A 19,182-nucleotide genomic window follows, 5' to 3' on the forward strand; every position below is an offset into this window, starting at 1 on the left:
AGCTGCCTATCTTAAAATAACTCTGGGCAGATCGCCACCAATAAAATTGTATAAAAACAGTTCAAAACGATATATAGGTATGGGTACTACAACAATAGTAATATAATCTTTAACTACTTTATACACTCCATTTTGAATCTATGCTGTTCAATATGAATTAATTTAAATGGTACCAGATGTTCACATTCTTCAATCTTTCTTAGAACTTCTACCTGAGAGCTTTACATGAAAATGGCATCTTGAGTATATAACTTCCTTCTTTTGAGTTCTCTTAATTCCATATTCATATAAATTTATGGAAGAACTACATGGCAGTTTTTTGTGCAAGGTAGTGACAGTATTCATAACCTTTTATCTTATATAATGTAATTTTTATTATTACTGGGTTTTACAGTCAGACTCTGATAATGATCTAGTTGGAGATTCCTGTGACACCAACCAAGACAGGTAAGTTAAAATTTACTGTAATATGCATAAGTATTGGGTTTCTCCACCTCAGCAAGATGTGTGAGCTTCAAATCCCAGAATCACAATTTTGAATCACAAAATCAGAGAGTTGGAAGGAGCCATGCAAATAATTGAATCTACTTCACTCAGAGCAGGAAAACAAATTAAAATTCCCATAAGATGGCTGTCTAGTTTCCATTTGAACAAACCCAGTAAAGAGATATCCGCTCTATGTATGTCTAATTGGTTCTGTTGTATGAACTGTTCTTGGAATGTACATTAACATTTTTTCCTACAAAATGTTTGTCTTTGAGCCAAGTGAGTGAAGCAGTGCAAATCCATGATTGGAATTGTTATCTCTTTTATTTTATTTTTTGAAAGGTTTCCCAATGGGACAAATATTCAAGTATAATTACAATTACAGGAAATAAAATTTCTGCTCTACTTGGCATTGGTCACAACCCACTCTAAGTCATGTCTCTTATTCACCTGACTACATTTTAAGAAGGGTTCCTAAATTGAAAAAGGCCCAATGTAGGGCATCTGGGATGATCAGAGACTAGGAATTAAATTCTATAGGGAAATAGAACAAATTGGATGTGTTTAGCCTTGCAGAAAAGCTATTGAAGAAGGATAAGGTAGTACTTTAGGAATATTTTTTTTTCTCTCATCAGAATATACAATGCAGAATTATGATTCAGGAAAGCGGATTCTTGGATTCATGTTAGGGGGAACTTCTTAGGGGTCAGAACAGAGCAACAGAAATTTTCAAAACTTTTTCAGTGGAAGAAGCATGCCATTTGTTCTGCTTCATGTAGAAAATAGAATCACCAACTAAGAAGATGCCAAAAAAGAAGGAAGAAAACAGAACAAAAAACATTCTGGTTTAATTTTGTGAAGAAAAAAAAAAAGGATACTAAAGTCATGAGCATCTGAAAGAGCAGAGGAGCAGATAATGAAACGTGAATCACCATGTTATTGTGTAAACATGGCCTCTTTTGTACTTGTGTTATGTTGCACACAAGGGTTGGAAGAGATTGCTTGGGAACATAGACATAGGAATTAGCATATTGTGTACGTGTTTTTCCCCCTATCTTGCTGTATCCTAGTGATGGGGATGGACATCAAGACAGCACTGATAACTGCCCCACAGTCATTAACAGCGCCCAGCTGGACACTGATAAAGATGGTTTGGGGGATGAATGTGATGATGATGACGATGACGATGGAATTCCTGACCACATTCCTCCAGGGCCTGATAATTGCCGGTTGATTCCTAACCCAGGACAGGAAGATGAGAACAGTAAGGTCAACCTCTTTCTTTCAGTCCTCACTTCTGATTTTGTTTTTGAATTTACTATTGGTGACCTAGTACTTCATTCCCCTGAGCTTTTCTGGCTTTCATGGGTTTCTCTAACCTTCCTCTTTACATTAAAATTGAGCCTTTATCATCCAAGTCCTTTAAATAAAGAACAAAACTCACCATCTCCCCTTCAGATCATGCCAAATCTCTTCAACCCTCTGTAGTTCCAGGGCTGTTCAGCCATTTTGGAAGTATATCCTTGAAATAGGAAGCAGTTTGATGTATGGTGGTCTAGCTCTAAAACAGGCTGTTTTATCCAGATTGTCACGTTTCAAGTGCTTTGGCTTGGAGAAGGTTCTGTAGGATCATCTGGATTTTCTGAATCGTTCCATTCCCAATCAGTAATTTTTGCATATCACTTTGCATCTTATGCTTTGGCAAATGAACTTATTTCAAGCATCAGTTTAAACCCCAGCTATCAAATGACACCCCTTAAACCCTGAATTTTGGTCTGCAGGTGATGGAATTGGTGACATTTGTGAATCAGACTATGATCAAGATACAGTGATTGACCAGATTGATGTTTGCCCTGAGAATGCAGAGGTCACCCTGACTGATTTCAGAGCTTATCAAACTGTTGTCCTGGATCCAGAAGGTGATGCTCAGATTGATCCAAACTGGGTGGTTTTGAATCAGGTAAATATTTTTTGAAATCTAAAAGCAACCAGGAATGGACAGTTGGACAATCTGACTCTTTATTTATTTAGTAAAGAACCCCAGAGTTGTCTACAAACAAGCTAGAAGTAAATCACCTGGGCAGAAATTTGCTTTGAGAGTTAGGAGGGAGCCCCTAATAAATTTGCCTTCTAAGTCAAGATATTTTATTTTATTTATTTATAGCATGGCAAATACATGAACTTATAGTAGTTGAAATGTTAAAGTTAAATGTTAAAATATCAAATGGACATTTGGACACAATGTGATGGATAGTTTGTTGAGGAGTATCACAGTCACATTGAGGGGTAGAGAAAATACCACACTTAAACATTGAGTCCTAGCAGATACCATGTTGGGTACGGATCCTGTTCAGAGTTGACCAGTGCTGGCGAGGAAGGTCAAACCTGGCACCTTTTGTGTAGTCAGTCAAGAGATAGTGATTGGTTAACGTAAGAACCTTAAAGGAAAAGTAGTAAGAGCCATTCTACTCAGGATGCTCTAAGATGGAAAAGTCCAAATCAATGTACAGGAGTCTGCAACTGTAGCATGCAATGCTTATGGCATGTTTCTTTTCCTGCCCAGAAACAACAGGCATATATCTGCAGCAAAACCAAGCTCATGGCTGTCTTTGAAAAAGTTAAAAGGTTTAAGTAGCCAATGGCCATAGTTCAGCTGATGGCAAAGAACAAGTTCAAAAAAAAGGCACAGAAGCAGAAACGGACTTTAGAAGCAACTTTGTGGAATGATAGAAGACCAAGTCCAAGGGCTGAGAATCATAAGCAGAAAGAAGAGATTTAGAAAATGCCATGCCCTGCAGGAATCCAAAAACAATTGTCAACCCTTTGCAGTTAAAACAGGAGTGGCCAGGAGAGCAAAAATAAACTGCAGGATGTGTTAAGCTTTACCTAGCCAGCACGGAAAGTCAATGATTCAGAACAGATGATTGATTCTGTTTATTGCAAGCACTAGAAAAGCCATTGAAGAAGAAAACTTAACAACTGCCAAGAATAAAATGAATGCCATATTTATTGTAAAAGCAAGTTTACGTTTGTGTACCTCTTTCTACTGCCAGCATTACATTACAGGTTAAGAATTTCTTGCTTGGGACAAGAGTAACATTTGGCATCTAGCTTTTGTTACGATAACAATCCATTTTGATGTCAGGTGTTTTTCCTAACCTTGCCAGGTGATGGATCCTAAAGTGCAGAGGGGAAGAACAATTGTTGGAGCCAAATATACTACAAGTGAGATCCTTAAGCCATAAAAAAATAAAATCAAAACATTGGCTTACAAAGTGTCTGATCTTTGTTCTCTAATCACTAATGCTTAGAGCATGAGAAATAAAGATGACCTTCAACTCATAATACAAAATAATAAATATGATTTCACTGATACAATGGAGATGTTGGGATGCTTCCCATATAGCAACTGAAGAGTACAGTTTATGTAAATGAGATAGAAGCCATTGAAAAAGAGGGGTGAAATCACACTGTTAAGAATATACATTCTTGCTCATAAATTTAAATGAATGAACTTGTTAAAGCTATAGAAGCATCTGGCTTAAGAAAAAAGACAGGAACAAATAAATGCAGTATTGTTGTTAGTGTCTGCTATTGCTTGGATGACCAAACACAAAAAAACGATGATGCCTTCTAAAAATGCAGATCTTTCAAACAGGTATGGAATCATAATGATACAGTGAGACTTTAATTATCAAACATCTGTTGAGAGCTAAATTCTATCCTGGCCTTCCCAGTTCTAATTTGTTTTGGTAGTGATTTTTTCTTTAGAGAATGGAAGGAAGTACTGAAGGATCAACTGTCCTTGACTTGATAATATTCTATAGAAAAGACTTGGTTGAAGAATTAATAGTACAGGGGGAAAAATGAGGAAATTGAGGAAAAATGACCATGTAACACTGGAATTTCTGATTTTACATTCTTACATAAGTACAATTTAGACACAGCTTTGTCACATTATTCCCTTTTGAGTTGTAATGTTATGCAAAGCACAGAAAAATAGAAGCGGACAAAATGAAGGCACAATATAAGGGAAAAAAATGAATTCTAATTCAATTTAGTTTACATAAACACAATGCTACCTTATACTAATGCCATTTAGTGCCAAGACTAATTTATATCAACCTCTCTATGTTTTTCTATCTTTGCACACCATTCGTATTTTCACTTTGTTGACAGTGTTTATTTAATATTTTAAATATACAGAGAAATATGAAAGATAAAAGAATAAAATACAATTAAACAAGAATTGAAATATGAAGGAGAGTATAGTTTTCCAGAGCTTCCAAGTGAGGAATAGTGAGCTGGAACATCACTGAGTGGAGACAGTGACTGTGAATAAGATAAAAGGACCAGTGAATTTTTCACTTGGTGAAAGCTTAAGAACTTAAATGATTAGAAATAAATGGCAAAAAACTGAATATGAATTTGGAATAGTATGATAGGCATGTATGTGTGTAGAGAGCCAATTTGGTGTAGTAGTTCAGTCATCAGGCTAGAAATCAGGAAATTATGAGTTCTAGTCCTGGCTTAGACAGGTGACTTTTGGTTCGTCATTCTCTGTCAGCCCATGAAAGGAGGCAACGGCAAACCATTTCTGAAAATCTGATCAAGGAAACTACAGGAACTTGTCCAAGCACTTGTCAGGAATAAAAAATGGTCTAGAAGGCACATGGAAAAAAGTATGCATGTACATTTATAAAAGAGACCTTTCTGAACTTATTGGTTTGATATTTTTGTATTTTACTCTAGGAAGCAAAATCTAATTTCTTCTATTCTTTGTTTCATTAATTGTGTCACCTACAATTCGCAGGGTATGGAAATTGTGCAAACTATGAACAGTGATCCTGGACTTGCTGTAGGTATGTTCCCCATTTCTCTGAAGACAGTTACAGCAAACCCATACACACACAAATATGTTGGTATAATCAATTTAAACAATGCAATTTACTCCCATTCTTCAGCCAGTTGAATTTACCCTAGGAGTGTTCATTGCATCTCTCCTTCCAATTCTTCATAATTCTGCTTAATAGGAATGCTCATCACAGAAAGTCTAGTGAAGAATATATAAGATACAGTAGCACCAGCCTCTTGTAAACTATATACAGTATAAAGCAGGGGTCCCCAACCACCGGTCTGCGGACCGGTCCCGGTCCGTGGAACAAGTCCTACCGGGCCGCTGGTTTGCTGGGCGCCGCCATCTTGTTTTGATGAAAAAGTGCTTCCGGTGAGCTTTTCCGGGTAGAAAGCTCACCGGAAGCACTTTTTCATCAAAACAAGATGGCGGCACCCAGCTGATGTCGGTATCGGGCCGCGCCATAAAAAAGGTTGGGGATACCGGGCCGCAGCGTAAAAAAGGTTGGGGATCACTGGTATAAAGGACAAACTTTAATTCCTTTGTGTCTGGTTAAAGACTAAGAAAACCAGGACCAGAAAAATCCTTATTTGTGCCTTGAAGTGCTACTGAGCCTCACTGAGCTGCGGTGGTGCCGTGGTTAAACACAGTACTGCAGGCTACTTCTGCTGCCTGCAATTTGTTCCTCACTGGCTCAAGGTTGACTCAGCCTTCTATCCTTCCTAGGTGGGTAAAATGAGGACCCAGATTGTTGGGGGCAATATCCTGACTCTATAAACTACTTAAAGAGGGCTGTAAAGCACGTGAAGCGGTATACAAGTCTAAGTGCTATTGTCATTAAAAGTGGACACTGATGGGTTTGATTGCCAACCATGAGACTCAGCATAAAACAGTTGATATTTGTTGATAAGTCTTCCTGATACTGGTAGATTGCAGCTCTTGGATGTAAAAAAAACCAGCAGTCACTTGCAACAGTATTTCCAGTGGGGATGTTCTTCATATGTTTAGAATTGTAATTCCCATAGTTTTGAGCTTTCATCCACATCAGCAAACAATTCTGGGAATTGTCCCAAGGCATGTGGAAAACTCCAGGTTGGGGAAGATCTTATCAGTGAATCAGATTCTGTAATTGCAGTTGGTTTGGATTTCATGCATCTGTTTACATCTATTGAATAGGCTATACAGCTTTCAATGGAGTTGATTTTGAAGGCACTTTCCATGTGAATACAGTAACAGATGATGACTACGCAGGCTTCATTTTTGGTTATCAAGACAGCTCCAGCTTTTATGTTGTAATGTGGAAACAGACGGAGCAGACCTACTGGCAAGCCACTCCATTTCGAGCTGTTGCAGAGCCTGGGATTCAGCTGAAGGTACTGGCTTAAGCAAAATGATAAAGGCTTTCCTCTAACAATATGCTCAGAGAGAATTGCTGACATCTGTGTTGCATAACCTTACTTTGTTGGGATGTTTTGCAGACTGGAAAGACCATTACAGATGTTGGCATTCCTTTGAATATGAAAGAAAAAATGTTGATGAATACTTCTTCTTTTTGCCTGTGTGTAGGCTGTTAAGTCAAAGACTGGGCCTGGAGAACACCTCAGAAATTCACTTTGGCACACCGGGGACACTAATGATCAAGTCCGGTTGCTATGGAAAGATCCACGAAATGTTGGCTGGAAAGATAAAGTTTCCTATCGCTGGTTCCTACAACACAGACCTCAGGTTGGATATATTAGGTAAAGCCTAATATTTTCATGGTATTGACTAACAGTATTTATACTTACCTAGCCACAAATTAGCACCTATGTATGTTTATATACATATACACATACCAACAACTGGGTTAGACTTGCTGAGTTGAATATATGTCTTCATACTATTAAACTGATAGGCAAGGAGATCTTTTTGTACATGCCTGAATACATTTTAATAAAATCTAATCTTCAAAGTTTGAAAGATTTCAATCAGTTCAATATTTTGGTTTTTTTTATATTTATTAAAAGTTTTTATGACAGAGGTAAAAACAAAAATAAACTACGGTAATATAAAATATGGGGAAAAAAAATAAAAGAGAAAGCTTTAAAGTTCAACAAAGAAAGAAAAAGAAAAATAGAAAAGAAAGAAGATACAAATAGGTGGCTTCCATTCCTCTTTTCAGAAGTTATATGTACACTTGTAAATTTATCTCTTTCTTTAAAGTTACACTATGACTCACTTCTTTCTATAATCTATCCCATCTAATTATCAAAACCATATACAATATCTTCATTTTTTCTGTTTTATGTAAAAAGTCCATCTAGAATCTAGAAAGAATCATTAAATGAATTTCTCTTACTCTGGCAGTCAGAAAATCTCTCTTTAGCTTAAATTGACTATGCTGAATCAATTCAATATTTTGAGGCAAATTACAAAGTTGAAGGGATTCAAGTAATTTTTTTTGGATCAAGCTGATATTGGCTTGAATTGTGCTTGATTTACAACTCTCTGATAGATATAACAAAAAGGTACATAAATTAAATGTTAGATACAATGTCCTGTGTGTTAAGCTTCATTGAACATAATGAACAAGGGTGGTAAAAGAGAATCCAGATTATTGGGGACAATGCGCTGGCATTTGTAAACGGATGAGAGATTGCTGTAAAGCAGGGGTCTCTGTTGAAGTAATTCCCCATTAGGAGAATGAGCGCACACAGGGAGACGTAGTTCTTTGGTCTTAAACCCATTAAGTCTGTTTGCTGGAATAACCTTGCTTTTCTCTTGGCTACAAGCATTACAGTTTAAATACTTGCTACAGAATTTCAATTTTACTCCCTCTGACAAGTTGACAGTTTGTTTGAGCATTTTGAAATTAATGTGCCCCAGACGTCTATGCAGTAAATGTATACATTCATCATGTGGCTTAACATTGATATAAACCGAGTTACCATCTTCAACTGGTCATTATGTATTACATATAAATCATTCTCTAAATTAGCAGTAACACTTTTACCCTCTTTCTCTATTATGCAGTTATCTCCCCTAAAGGTTACACATAACCAATATTAACTAAAGCCCTTACTGATAACAAATTAAATTTCAGTTTAGGTACATATAACATAGTTAAATGCTCATTTATACAAGAACAATATGCAGTACCTTCACCAGATGCTTTCATCTTCCATCCATTTGCCAATGATACATGTTGCTTACTCGTAGACATCTTTACAAACCTCTCCCTATTTTTACTAATGCACTGCGATGCTCCACTATCAACAACCCACAAATCATGGTGTACAGTTGAATTGCTAGGCATAGCTAAACTAACATCTTCTGGGCCTTCTGGTGATAACCAGTATTCTGTTGTTTTCCCTTCTTACAGAATCTAACTATATGTCCCCTAGCCCCACAAGAAAAACATTTCCTAACAGTATAGGCAGTTGAACACAAATCCTCTTCTTATGGTTGTTCCTTCCTCAGTTGGTCTCTATCCAGCCGTCTTCTTGCCTCTTCTAACAACCTTCTGGTTATGTCAGTCAATACATAATCATCATAACTCTCATCCAATGAGGAAAGAATGATGTAAACTTGATGCAGCTCTGAAAATATCAGTTCCTTTTCATGTAGCTCTTGAAAAGTTCTTTTCATGAAGTTTAAATGAGCTAACATATCTCCACCTTTCAGAAGACGTGTTCTAAACAGTTTTCGTGTAAGATGTATGTGTGCACCTACACTGTCACGAACATAAATCCTCTTCAAATTCTCCCAACACCTAGCAGCAGACTCTTCTCCACGAATATGGACTAGCTGCTGGTCACTCAGTGTTAGTCCAATTATACAAAGAGCTCATTCGTTGCTTCGCTTAAAGTCAGCAAGCTTCTTGGCATCGTCCTCATTTTCTGGATCCCAAGCATTTACATCTGGTGGGTCTTGAACTACATTCCATAACCCTTCTCTACGCAGAAGTAGACTGCATTTCATAGACCAGGAAACATAGTTTGTTCCATCCAACCAGGTTATCAGTGATAGACTTGTTGAAGTGTCTTGTGCCATCTTTACCAGGATAGTAACCCACAATTTAAACAGTAAACAGCTGTCTGTATACAGTACTGTGCATTCACAGCAACTCTTTATCTGAGCCTGGTATGGCCTGGGCCCATAACCAGTGTTGAGGTAATTCCCCGTTAGGAGAATGAGCGCACACAGGGAGACGTAGTGAGAGTGATGAAGAATAACACACAAACAGCACACAGATACACTGTATAGTAAAATGTAGGTTTTTACTTCCAGTAAAACGGTTAAGCAAAGTTCAACACAGTCCAAGTCATTCACAGTTAAAGCATTCAGTTTTCAGTCCAGGGATAATCCAAATAACAAAGTCCAGTATCAAAAACAGTTCAGTAACAGACTTATATCAAATGCAAGAATAACAGTCAATACAGGAATAGCAACACTCTCCAGAAAACACCAGAACAGGAACTAAACAACCCAGGTTTCTGGCTCCATCTTGGCCATTTGAGGAAACACACCCAATTACAGTTTTAGCATTCTCTTAAAGAGACAGTATTAAAATGTCTATCCTGGTTTATATATTTTCCAACCCAACTATTAGGTGATTTACATTCCTAACAGTCTCCAATATTGGCAACTTTAAGGCTGGCAGACTTTAACTCCCAGAATTCCCCAGCCAGCTTTGAAGTTGGTTGAAGTCTGCCAGGCTTAAAGTTGCCAAGGTTGGAGACCCCTGCTATAAAGCATTATAAGTGCTATTGCTATAATGACACTTGCTGTACAGAGAATGAAGTCACTGACATTTCTAACTTAATTTTGTTTCCATTTCAAAAGGACAAGATTTTATGAAGGATCTGAACTGGTAGCAGATTCTGGAGTAACCATAGACACAACCATGCGTGGAGGAAGACTTGGTGTTTTCTGTTTCTCTCAGGAAAATATTATTTGGTCCAATCTGAAATATCGTTGTAACGGTAGCTTTTTTTCTTCCATCTGTTTTCTTGCATGATCAAAAACCAACTGAATAAAGGCTAATTTCTTTAGTATGGTTACATGAATAGCTACATCTTTAGTCACCCTTATACACAGGGGTGGGATTCTACCAGTTCGCACCTATTCACTAGAACCGGTTGTTACCATTCTAAGCAGTTCGGAGAACCGGTTGTTAGAAGAAATTACTGGCCTAATCCTGTAAGGAAGGCAGGAAGGAAACATTCTGCTGTTGCTTACAGAAACTGCCTCTCTGTTAACCCTTATTACATTCTTGGCAGGACTAGACTTCCAGTCTCAGGAACTTCTCTGGAGTTTTTCCCCCCTCCTTTGCTGGTACTTTGCTTGTGTGGAGTGACCATTCAAAGTTACAATGGCACTGAAAAAAGTGACTTATGACCATTTTTCACACTTACGACTGTTACCGCATCCCCACAGTCATGAGAGGCCAGGCCAGGAGATGCGTGCCTCGATGTGAGTGATATTGAGTTGGCCACGCCCAGCCAATAACATGACCACCAAGCCACGTCCATCCGGTCACATGATCATCAAGCCATGCCCACTAACTAAGCCATGCCCACAGAACCGGTTGTTAAAAAATTTGAATCCCACCCCTGCTTATACACAAATACTGGACTACACCAACCCATTATTTTTCATTTGTAAAAATGCATATGATGCTCTTGTGAGTCCCAGGAGTTTTCCTTATTTTTTTAAAAATGATGCTTTATTTATTTTAATTAAAAGAATCTTTTAAAAAACACTTTCCAGTGCTGAAACAGCCGATCAATTTTGGGGTTGCATAGAGATATTGCATATCTCCTCAGCTCCAAAGTTGGGATTCTTTGGTAGAAACCAGGCCAAGCAACAGTGTTTCTTTGCTTGAAAAGAGAAAGTCAGATGGGTCATTATTAGTTCAAAGCTTTCCACATAGACTCAAAGCACCACCTCTGCTAGCTGTATTTTTCATTGGCCTTTCCTAGAAATGGGTATATAGTGTGGGGGCTGAAATAGCCACTAAATCAGGGCTGTCAAACTCCCGGCCCGCATCAAATACTGGCCACGCCCATGCCCAGTTTAGCAAAGGGGGGAAAAAGTCGATACGTAACATGATGCCACCGTGACAATGTGAGTTTGACACTCTTGCACTAAATGATGTGCTGGAGGCTTAGACTAAGTTTGTCATTCATCAGATTTGTCACTGGTGTGGTTCAGGTACTGAACATGTACCAGGAAAATCAAAGTTCAAATCTTAGTTGACCATTGTGGATGATCAAGTGACTTTGGGTCAATCATTTTCTCAGGCCAAATAAACTGGGGGATACAAATAAGGGAAAGTTCAGCTGCTCAGAGAAAAGAAAAAGGCAGGATATAAATGCAAAGAAGTATTATTTTGTTGATTCAATTCTTTTTCAAATTAGTTTTTAATTAGAGGTGCATCTCTGCCCTTAATTTTCATTGAGATTATAAGAATAAGTACTGGGAGGTTTTGACTATTCCTTTCTAATCTGAGAAATCATCAGTGCAGCCTTGGGGAAAGTTTCCACTGCTTCCAACTAAAGTTTGCTCTCTCTTTTTAGCAGAATTATAAATAGGATGACAAGAAATGACATGCTTACATTCATATTTAATTAATTTTAAAAAGTTTTTAAGTTTTATAAATATCTCTACCATTTCCTAACCTGCAATTTAAAAATAAACAAAAAAATCTCACTAATTCCATAACTACAGTGGGCAGTGATTCGATCTCCCTTCTTGATTTCAGATACAATCCCAGAAGATTTTCAAGAATTTCAAGCTCAGAAGTATGGAGTTGGAGGTATTTAAGAAGACTCAACAGTGCAAGATACTATGGTGACCAATAGTGCAGTACATTTTTAACTCTTATACAGTTGTGTGTGTATAAATGCCCAGCTTATTTGCTATGATTGATAAATAAAAAGATAAGGTAGATTAGGGTTTCTTTTTATTTTCATTTATTTTATGATAATGTAAGATTTAACTCCCAGTATGATTTTGTAGGCAATAACAGACAAAGACTAATAATGTGTTACATAAAAACATCTGGAATCAGAGGCTGTGTAGGCAAATGATTTGATATTTATAAGACATAGATATGGAAATAATTTTGCTTGCTGATTTATGTATTGATTCAAATCCATAACTAAATGCAATAATTGATTTGGATTTCACACAAGGAAAGCCTACTGGATTAATTTCCCATAGAAATTGCCCTGTAAGACCAATTTTTCAGTAAACTGACACCCCCAGTAATAAACCACTCCAAATTTCATGTTCCTCTTCAATTATAGTATTTGCAATGGTTTTGATTAGTCATAAAAGCATGCACAAGAAGGGTGGATGGTAGGATTTCTTTTAATGACTTCTTTAAAGTCCCATCCAAATGGTAAATAATCAGAAGAAGATGGAGGAGCAAGATATAATCCAACCACCCTGCAGCAGATGAAGCAGACTTTAGATCACTGCATTAGCTAACACTCTGATCAAACACGTTTCTATGTTTATGTTATCATTCTGGCCTCCTAATATAATCAACCCTGGAGGGTCCCACCTGGCTGCTCAACCCACTTACTTCAGCCTTCTGAGGAAAATCAGTGGCTGCTTCACCACCTGGAACCCTTTTAGGACAAGAATAGACATGAGGGCAAAGTCAAGAAATGTTTGGAGAGAGGAGGAGGAGAAGGGATTCCAGCATTTGTGTTCTGATGCGATTAAACTTTGCTAAATGCCTGATTGTTGATTTCTTTTCCTTCTCAAGTTGTGATCTGTAAACTTACTGGAAGCAGCAGAGTCCAAATGCAAGGTGCGTCCTATAGAACAGATGTCTTGAAATTGAGCTTAGATGCAAAGCAGGGCTCTTCAAAATCGTCAGAGGTTATTACCCTATGATAAATTTGAAGGTTTCAATAGAAAATATCTGCAGCCCAGTGTAGAACTGTGGAGTCCATGTTGCTCTCTGAGCTTGGTTATTCAGTTGTAGACATTTCAGTACCCAATTTGGGGGCATCATCAGTGCGGGTGTCTATGGGGTTTGCTGCTAGCTTGTCCTGCCAGTTTTTAAAATTGTTTATTTAGCAAATTTTTATAGCCACCATCTCACTGAATCTGAGAAGCATTGTCTTTTTGAATGGTGGGTAAATGTGGTTTATCTCTATGTGTCTATTGAAGGCTGATTTGGCTGATGATCTGAAATGAAGTGTGAACAAAACTGAAATGAAATAAAATTTCTTGCCACATCTTGTTTTTTAGATTTGTGCCCTGTAGAAGCGGGTGTGCCCTTGACCTAGAAACAGTTGTGCATTATTTATTTTTTTGGTATTGGTGGGTATGTGCCCCTTCCAGAACTCCATTGTTGCACTTCAATTTTGTGTAAAAAAAGCCACATTTAAGTAATACAAAAACTGCATCAGCTTTTGTGAAAAAAATCAAAATGAAGAGTGGGATTGAAGTTAATACTGTCTCTTAGCACTCCAAAATGATGAAAATCATACCAATATTTTTAGAGATGAAAAGTTAAAGGTGCTTGGCTCCTGTTGGTTTCCTGTTTCCATTCCTAAAATAGACCAAAAAACATGATGTTCCTTCTTGCCCCTTTCTGGGATTTTGCTACATCATTAGATGATCTTCTTTGTCTAAGCTAAGTTGTAGTCTCTGGTTCCTCAGTCCTCTCCACTTTTGACATGGAAGCTATAAAAAGGCTATGACTGTGTAGAGTAAGCAGAGATGAGCTGAACAGAAGAAATAGCCAAGCTGGGCAACACCTCTGAATTGGCATTCCTGGAGCCATAAAGCAGGTTCAAAATGGCTCCTTTTTGTTCTTAGTCGGCATTGTGGTGCTTATGCATTTGTGCACTGCCCCAGAATGAGGATAGCATCTCTGAACACATCTCCAATAGGAGCCACAAAGAAGAATAGCCAACATCAAAATTGCAGAACAGATCAAGGAACAGTATCTCAGTGTCCTGGTGGCAATGGACCAGAACTCCTCAGTACAAGATGAGCTACCATCATTCTGTTATTCTGTATTCCTGTGTAGGTTAAGGAGCTGAAGCATTTTAAAGTCCAGAATAAAGTCCTGAAGCATTTTAAAGTCCAGAATAGTGAGGTAAAATTTGGATGTGCTTCAGGCTGACTCTTCCCTCATTCATTGAATTATAAGAAGGAAGAGGTATAGCAAAATCAGATTTGCAAGTTCCCATTATTATAGTCTTTCTGTGGAGTTTATGTTTCAGTCTCATCTGCCTAATGGAGTTGACACACCTAAAATGCCTCTGTAATAATGCTCCAACACTGTATTTATTAAAAAAAAAAGAAACTTAAAACTTTGAGAGGGAATATTAGATGAAGTTCTTATACTGTACTTTCTTGGAATAATAACCTCTGGCCAATTCTGCTTCCACAGTGACGTTCTCAATCTTTGCCAATGCTGACTGGAGAATTCTGGGAATTGAAGTCCTCATCTTAAAATGTCTAAAATTGAGAAATACTGCTCTATAGCAATTCAGTCCTACACTGACCTTGCAAATATCTCACTAACTTCGTTGCTACTATCACTTCTCTTCTCTAAAGCCCTTCCTGCCAGAATAACCACTTGTATATAAAATGTGAGTTTAATTCACATTTGGTAATAAGCCAGAGACTCTTTAAATGTAGTTTGCTGAAATAAGCACAACAGGTCAAGTTCATTGGAAGTGCCTTAATTGTGTTGTGCTGTCACATTTATTGGAGAAACCAGAAACCAGAAACTAGCACTCTTGCAACAGATTATGCAGACCTATATTCATTTATTAAACACTCTGGTATAGATTGAATTAAATTAAATTAAATTAACTGTATGAGAGAAAAATGTACCAAGGCAAAAAATGTAACCGCTTTTAATACAAACATTTAGGAGATGCATACAGGAGGCTTCCCCATGCAAGCATGTAGCAAATCATGAGCATGTCACCAACTGTTTGGCAGCTGTGCATACAAAACAGATGTTGTGTCCACAATTGTCCATACAGACCCAAGAGCAGGGGGCGTATAACCCACTGGAATGGTAGCAACTAGCTCTCTGAAAGGATAAGGAAGGCTTTATTGCCTTTCCTTTAAAAGAGGCGGCTGAAGGCAAGAATTAGGCGCCCCTGCAGTTTTTTCACATACTGTTCTTCAGTTCAACGTTTAGCTTGCAAGTGATCTACTGTTCACTGGGCTGTCCTGGGGCTGGAACGTCAATGCTTCTGCTTCTCCCCCATCCCTTTATCTTTTCTCCAGTTCTTGCTTCCATGCTGAGCTTCTTCTGGTCCCCGCTGGTTTCAAAGTAGCCAAGGCTTCCTTTCACATGAGGTCAGCCAACTTGCTTGAGTGCTGCAATAGCTGCTGAATGGCCTAAGAATGGCCTCCTCCCCCTCCCCTAGTCTTGCCATGCACAGCACATGGCGAGACACACAAGGGTGTCTGTTGGAGTGTTTATATATATGTGTGTGCATTGGAGGGTGTTTATATATATATATTTCAACACCTGTGTATTATGTGCTTATGAATACGCGCATGCCCCACACACTCCTCTCTGGATGATTACAAGCTTTGCATTAACAGCTGGAAAATATATTAAATGATAGATCTTGCATATTAATCTCAATGAAGCAGGGAAACGTGGGCTGTTCTTTGTGTATCATTTTATCCTCCTGATTTCACAGCTCCAATTGGCTGCATTTGAATCTCCCATCCACTTATGCAAGGACAAGATTACAAAGAAACATCACGATTGGATTCATAGTGGATGAAGTTTATTGTTTCAAATCGGATGAGCTAACTGCTGAGATTTCCTACAATGTAAGGAGAAAAAAAATCAGCTTTCAATGTAAAAAGCCTAAGCCAGTTAAGAAGAGGCAGAAAATATTACAGATAGCCTTTGACTTATTGTGCTCCGCGCAGGAGGAGCTCGAGTCAGTGACAAGTCAGCCTTATTGTGCCCAGTTACACGCTTGGCTGTAAGGGAAAACCGCGGCTTTTATTCGCGCGCGCCGCGACAAGAAACCCGCCTTGGCTTGTCCAACGCGAGATCTTAACGGCCAACGGCGGCTCGCTCGCCAACCGTCGCCACCGCAGCCAACACGCGCCGGGGTTTACAAGAAGCTAATTAACGTACAGAACACCCCCCTTGGTTTGTCCCGCGAACGAGTCCCGGGCAGGCAGGGCCCCCGTACTGACTGCGCAGGCGTGTCCTGGTTCACCGCTCGGTCGGGTTTTTGCTTTCTTGTCCAAGGGATGGAACGCCTGGAAGGTTGCCTGGCCTGTGTGCACCCCGCTTCACCCTGTTTGGTCGAAGCCCGCCCCCGCCTGGTCTTTCCGGGCTGGTTGAGCTGGCCTGGCTGCTTCCCTGGTGAGGCTTCGAGTTGGCTGTTATCTGGTGAGTATTGCTGGTTATATTCTATCCTTCCTTGGCCCCCTGTATCTTCCCTCCCCCTTGGTTTGTGTTAATGGGGTTGCCTGTGTTTGCTTGTGTGTCGGTTGTGTTTCTTGCCCTTGTTCTTAATTGATCGATGTGGCGTTTCCACGCTTGTCCGTCCGTTGTCTGCAGTCTGTATGAGTGGGGGCCTGTTTGTTGGTTATGGCTGCCGGTACCCATAGTGGGTCTCCGGTAAGGTTTTTTGCATAGACTGCATCGCCCGGTGTAAATGCCCGGTGTTTGCTCAATGAGTCTGGGGTTTTTCCGGTTGTATGTGGGTGCAGTCTGTCAAGTGGGGACCTTAGTTTCCTCCCCATTAATAATTCTGCTGGGCTTTTGTTTGTTGTCGTATTTGGGGTTATATGTTTTATTAGGAGCATTTTATTTATTTTTTCTTGTATGTCCCCGTGTTCGATTTTCTGGATGGTTTTTTTCAGAATTGAACCATCCGCTCCGCCCTACCATTGGTCGCCGGATGAGCCGTCGCTGTCAGTGCGTGTCGACGCCCCCTGCCCGCTAGGAATTTTTCGAATTCCAGCGAGGTGAATTGGGGCCCGTTGTCTGACACAATGACATCCGGGAGACCGTGGGTTGCGAACAGTTTGTTGAGTACCCTGGTGACAGCTTCAGTTGTGGTGGTTTTCATGTTGCTTACCTCCAGCCAATTGGAGTAAGCGTCCACCGTGACGAGGAATGTGTTTCCTCTTGTGGGACCGGCAAAGTCTATATGTATTCTAGACCATGGTCCCCTGGGGGTCTCCCATTCTAGTATTGGTGCGGCAGGGGGTTTGGTCTGGTCTCTTGGCAGCGTGAGCACCTGGCCACCCAACCTCAATATCCTTATCTATGCCTGGCCACCAAGCGTAGCTTCTGGCCAAGGCTTTTGTTCGTACGATGCCCGGGTGCCCTTCATGTAAAAGTTTTAATACTTTCCTTGCAGCTTTTCTGTACGACCACCCTGTCCCCCCATAACAAACAACCTTTCTGCAAAGACAGTTCTGTTTGCCGGTTTCTGAATGTCCTGAATGATTCGTCGTTGTCTTTTCCGCCACCCTTTTCTACCCAATGCACACCCGCGCCAGACGTTTTGTCTTTATTAGTTTCTCGGGCAATGTCTGACGCGGTTATGGGTAGATCGGGCAACGCCTCTATGCTGAGGGTGGTCGTTGTGGGTACTGGGTCGTCCTCGAGGTCGGGTAATGGCGAGCGGCTCAGTGCGCCTGCATGGGTGATTGTCTTACCGGGCGGTGTGTGAGCCGGTAGTCGTAGGCGGCGAGGGAATTGACCACCTTGTCATCCTGGGGGATAGGATGTTCGGTGTAGCCTTATTCCCCGCCAGGATTCCTAGCAACGGCTTCAGATCTGTGATAATTCAGGAATCGGCGGCCGTAAAAGGTACTCGTGGAATTTCTTTACGGTTTCGCAACGATGGCAAGGGCTTCCTTGTCCAGTTGGCTGTAGTTCCTTTCTGGCTTGCTAAAGTGTTCTTGAGAAAAGGCAATGGGTGCTTTCTCCGTCCGTTAGTGCATGGCTGAGGACGGCACCTACGCCTGGGTGAAGGTGAGGCGTCGCATGTGATGGCGTAGGGGTAGTCTCGTTGTACTGTATGAGGACGGCATCCGAGGTTAGCAACAGGTCTTTGTTTTCCTGAATGCGGCGTCCTCACGTGTCCCCCAGGTCCATTTTGCCGCTTTGTCGAGGAGCCTATGCAAAGGCTCGCCGCGGTCGCCTTTTGGGGTAAGAATACATTATAAAAATTGAGCAGTCCCAGAAATGCCTGTAACTCTGTTTTGTTTTTGGGAGTCGGGGCTTCCTTGATGGCTTTTACTTTGTTTCCGGTATCGTTGGTCTCGGGCGTGGCCAATCGTGACTGTCTGGTGGGTTTCCTCCCCTTTGTCGGTCTTCCCCGCTTCGTCAGCCCAGGCTGTCCTGTTCCACCGAGTGTCGGCTTGGCGCCCGGTGCCTGGGGGTGTGTTGTCTCGCTCCGGTTGCTCGGCTCTCGGCGCCGGGGCTGTGTTTTCCTAAGCCGGCAGACTCGGCGATGTGGCCCCTCTTATTGCAATGCCGGCATGTCGCAATGGAAAAAACGGCAGTCTGCTCGGTAGTGGTTTCCGCACCCTGGCGCACTGAGTCCCCCGACTTACGACTTCGTTGGACTCGCCGGTCTCGTCCTGCCTGGAGCCGATGGACGCCTTCTTCTTCTCCTTCGTCCGGGGTGTCCGAGGCGGAGTCCAGGTCGCCGTGGTGTGTGGCGGTTTCTCGGCGGCTTGCCTCGGCTGTCGTGGGCGCGGTCCCCGCTTCTCTGCCTTCCGCAGTCAGGCCGCTGATTTCTTGGTGGCTTCGGGCTGCGGACGCTGCCAGGGCGACATCGAGACTGATGTCGCCTTTGCCATTAGGCGGCTCTTCA

At 40.6% G+C, this 19,182-nt stretch overlaps 1 protein-coding gene across 1 annotated transcript in view; it reads left to right on the top strand.

Moving 5' to 3' along the window:
• The window catches only part of THBS4 (thrombospondin 4), a 46,259-nt gene extending 32,681 nt beyond the window's left edge, over positions 1–13,578 (top strand). The window contains exons 15-22 of the mRNA XM_087958328.1: positions 395–447; positions 1,557–1,750; positions 2,268–2,446; positions 5,300–5,348; positions 6,518–6,714; positions 6,908–7,080; positions 10,166–10,305; positions 12,087–13,578. Of these exons, the coding sequence (XP_087814454.1) occupies positions 395–447; positions 1,557–1,750; positions 2,268–2,446; positions 5,300–5,348; positions 6,518–6,714; positions 6,908–7,080; positions 10,166–10,305; positions 12,087–12,148 (1,047 nt within the window). The 3' untranslated portion in view covers positions 12,149–13,578. The remainder of the gene's footprint in view (positions 1–394; positions 448–1,556; positions 1,751–2,267; positions 2,447–5,299; positions 5,349–6,517; positions 6,715–6,907; positions 7,081–10,165; positions 10,306–12,086) is intronic.
• Positions 13,579–19,182: the final 5,604 nt, after the last annotated feature.

Source organism: Notechis scutatus, chromosome 2 (assembly GCF_049901735.1).
Source record: "Notechis scutatus isolate UNSWTSFEM ecotype Mainland chromosome 2, rNotScu1.2, whole genome shotgun sequence".
NCBI classification, from domain to species: Eukaryota; Metazoa; Chordata; class Lepidosauria; order Squamata; family Elapidae; genus Notechis; species Notechis scutatus.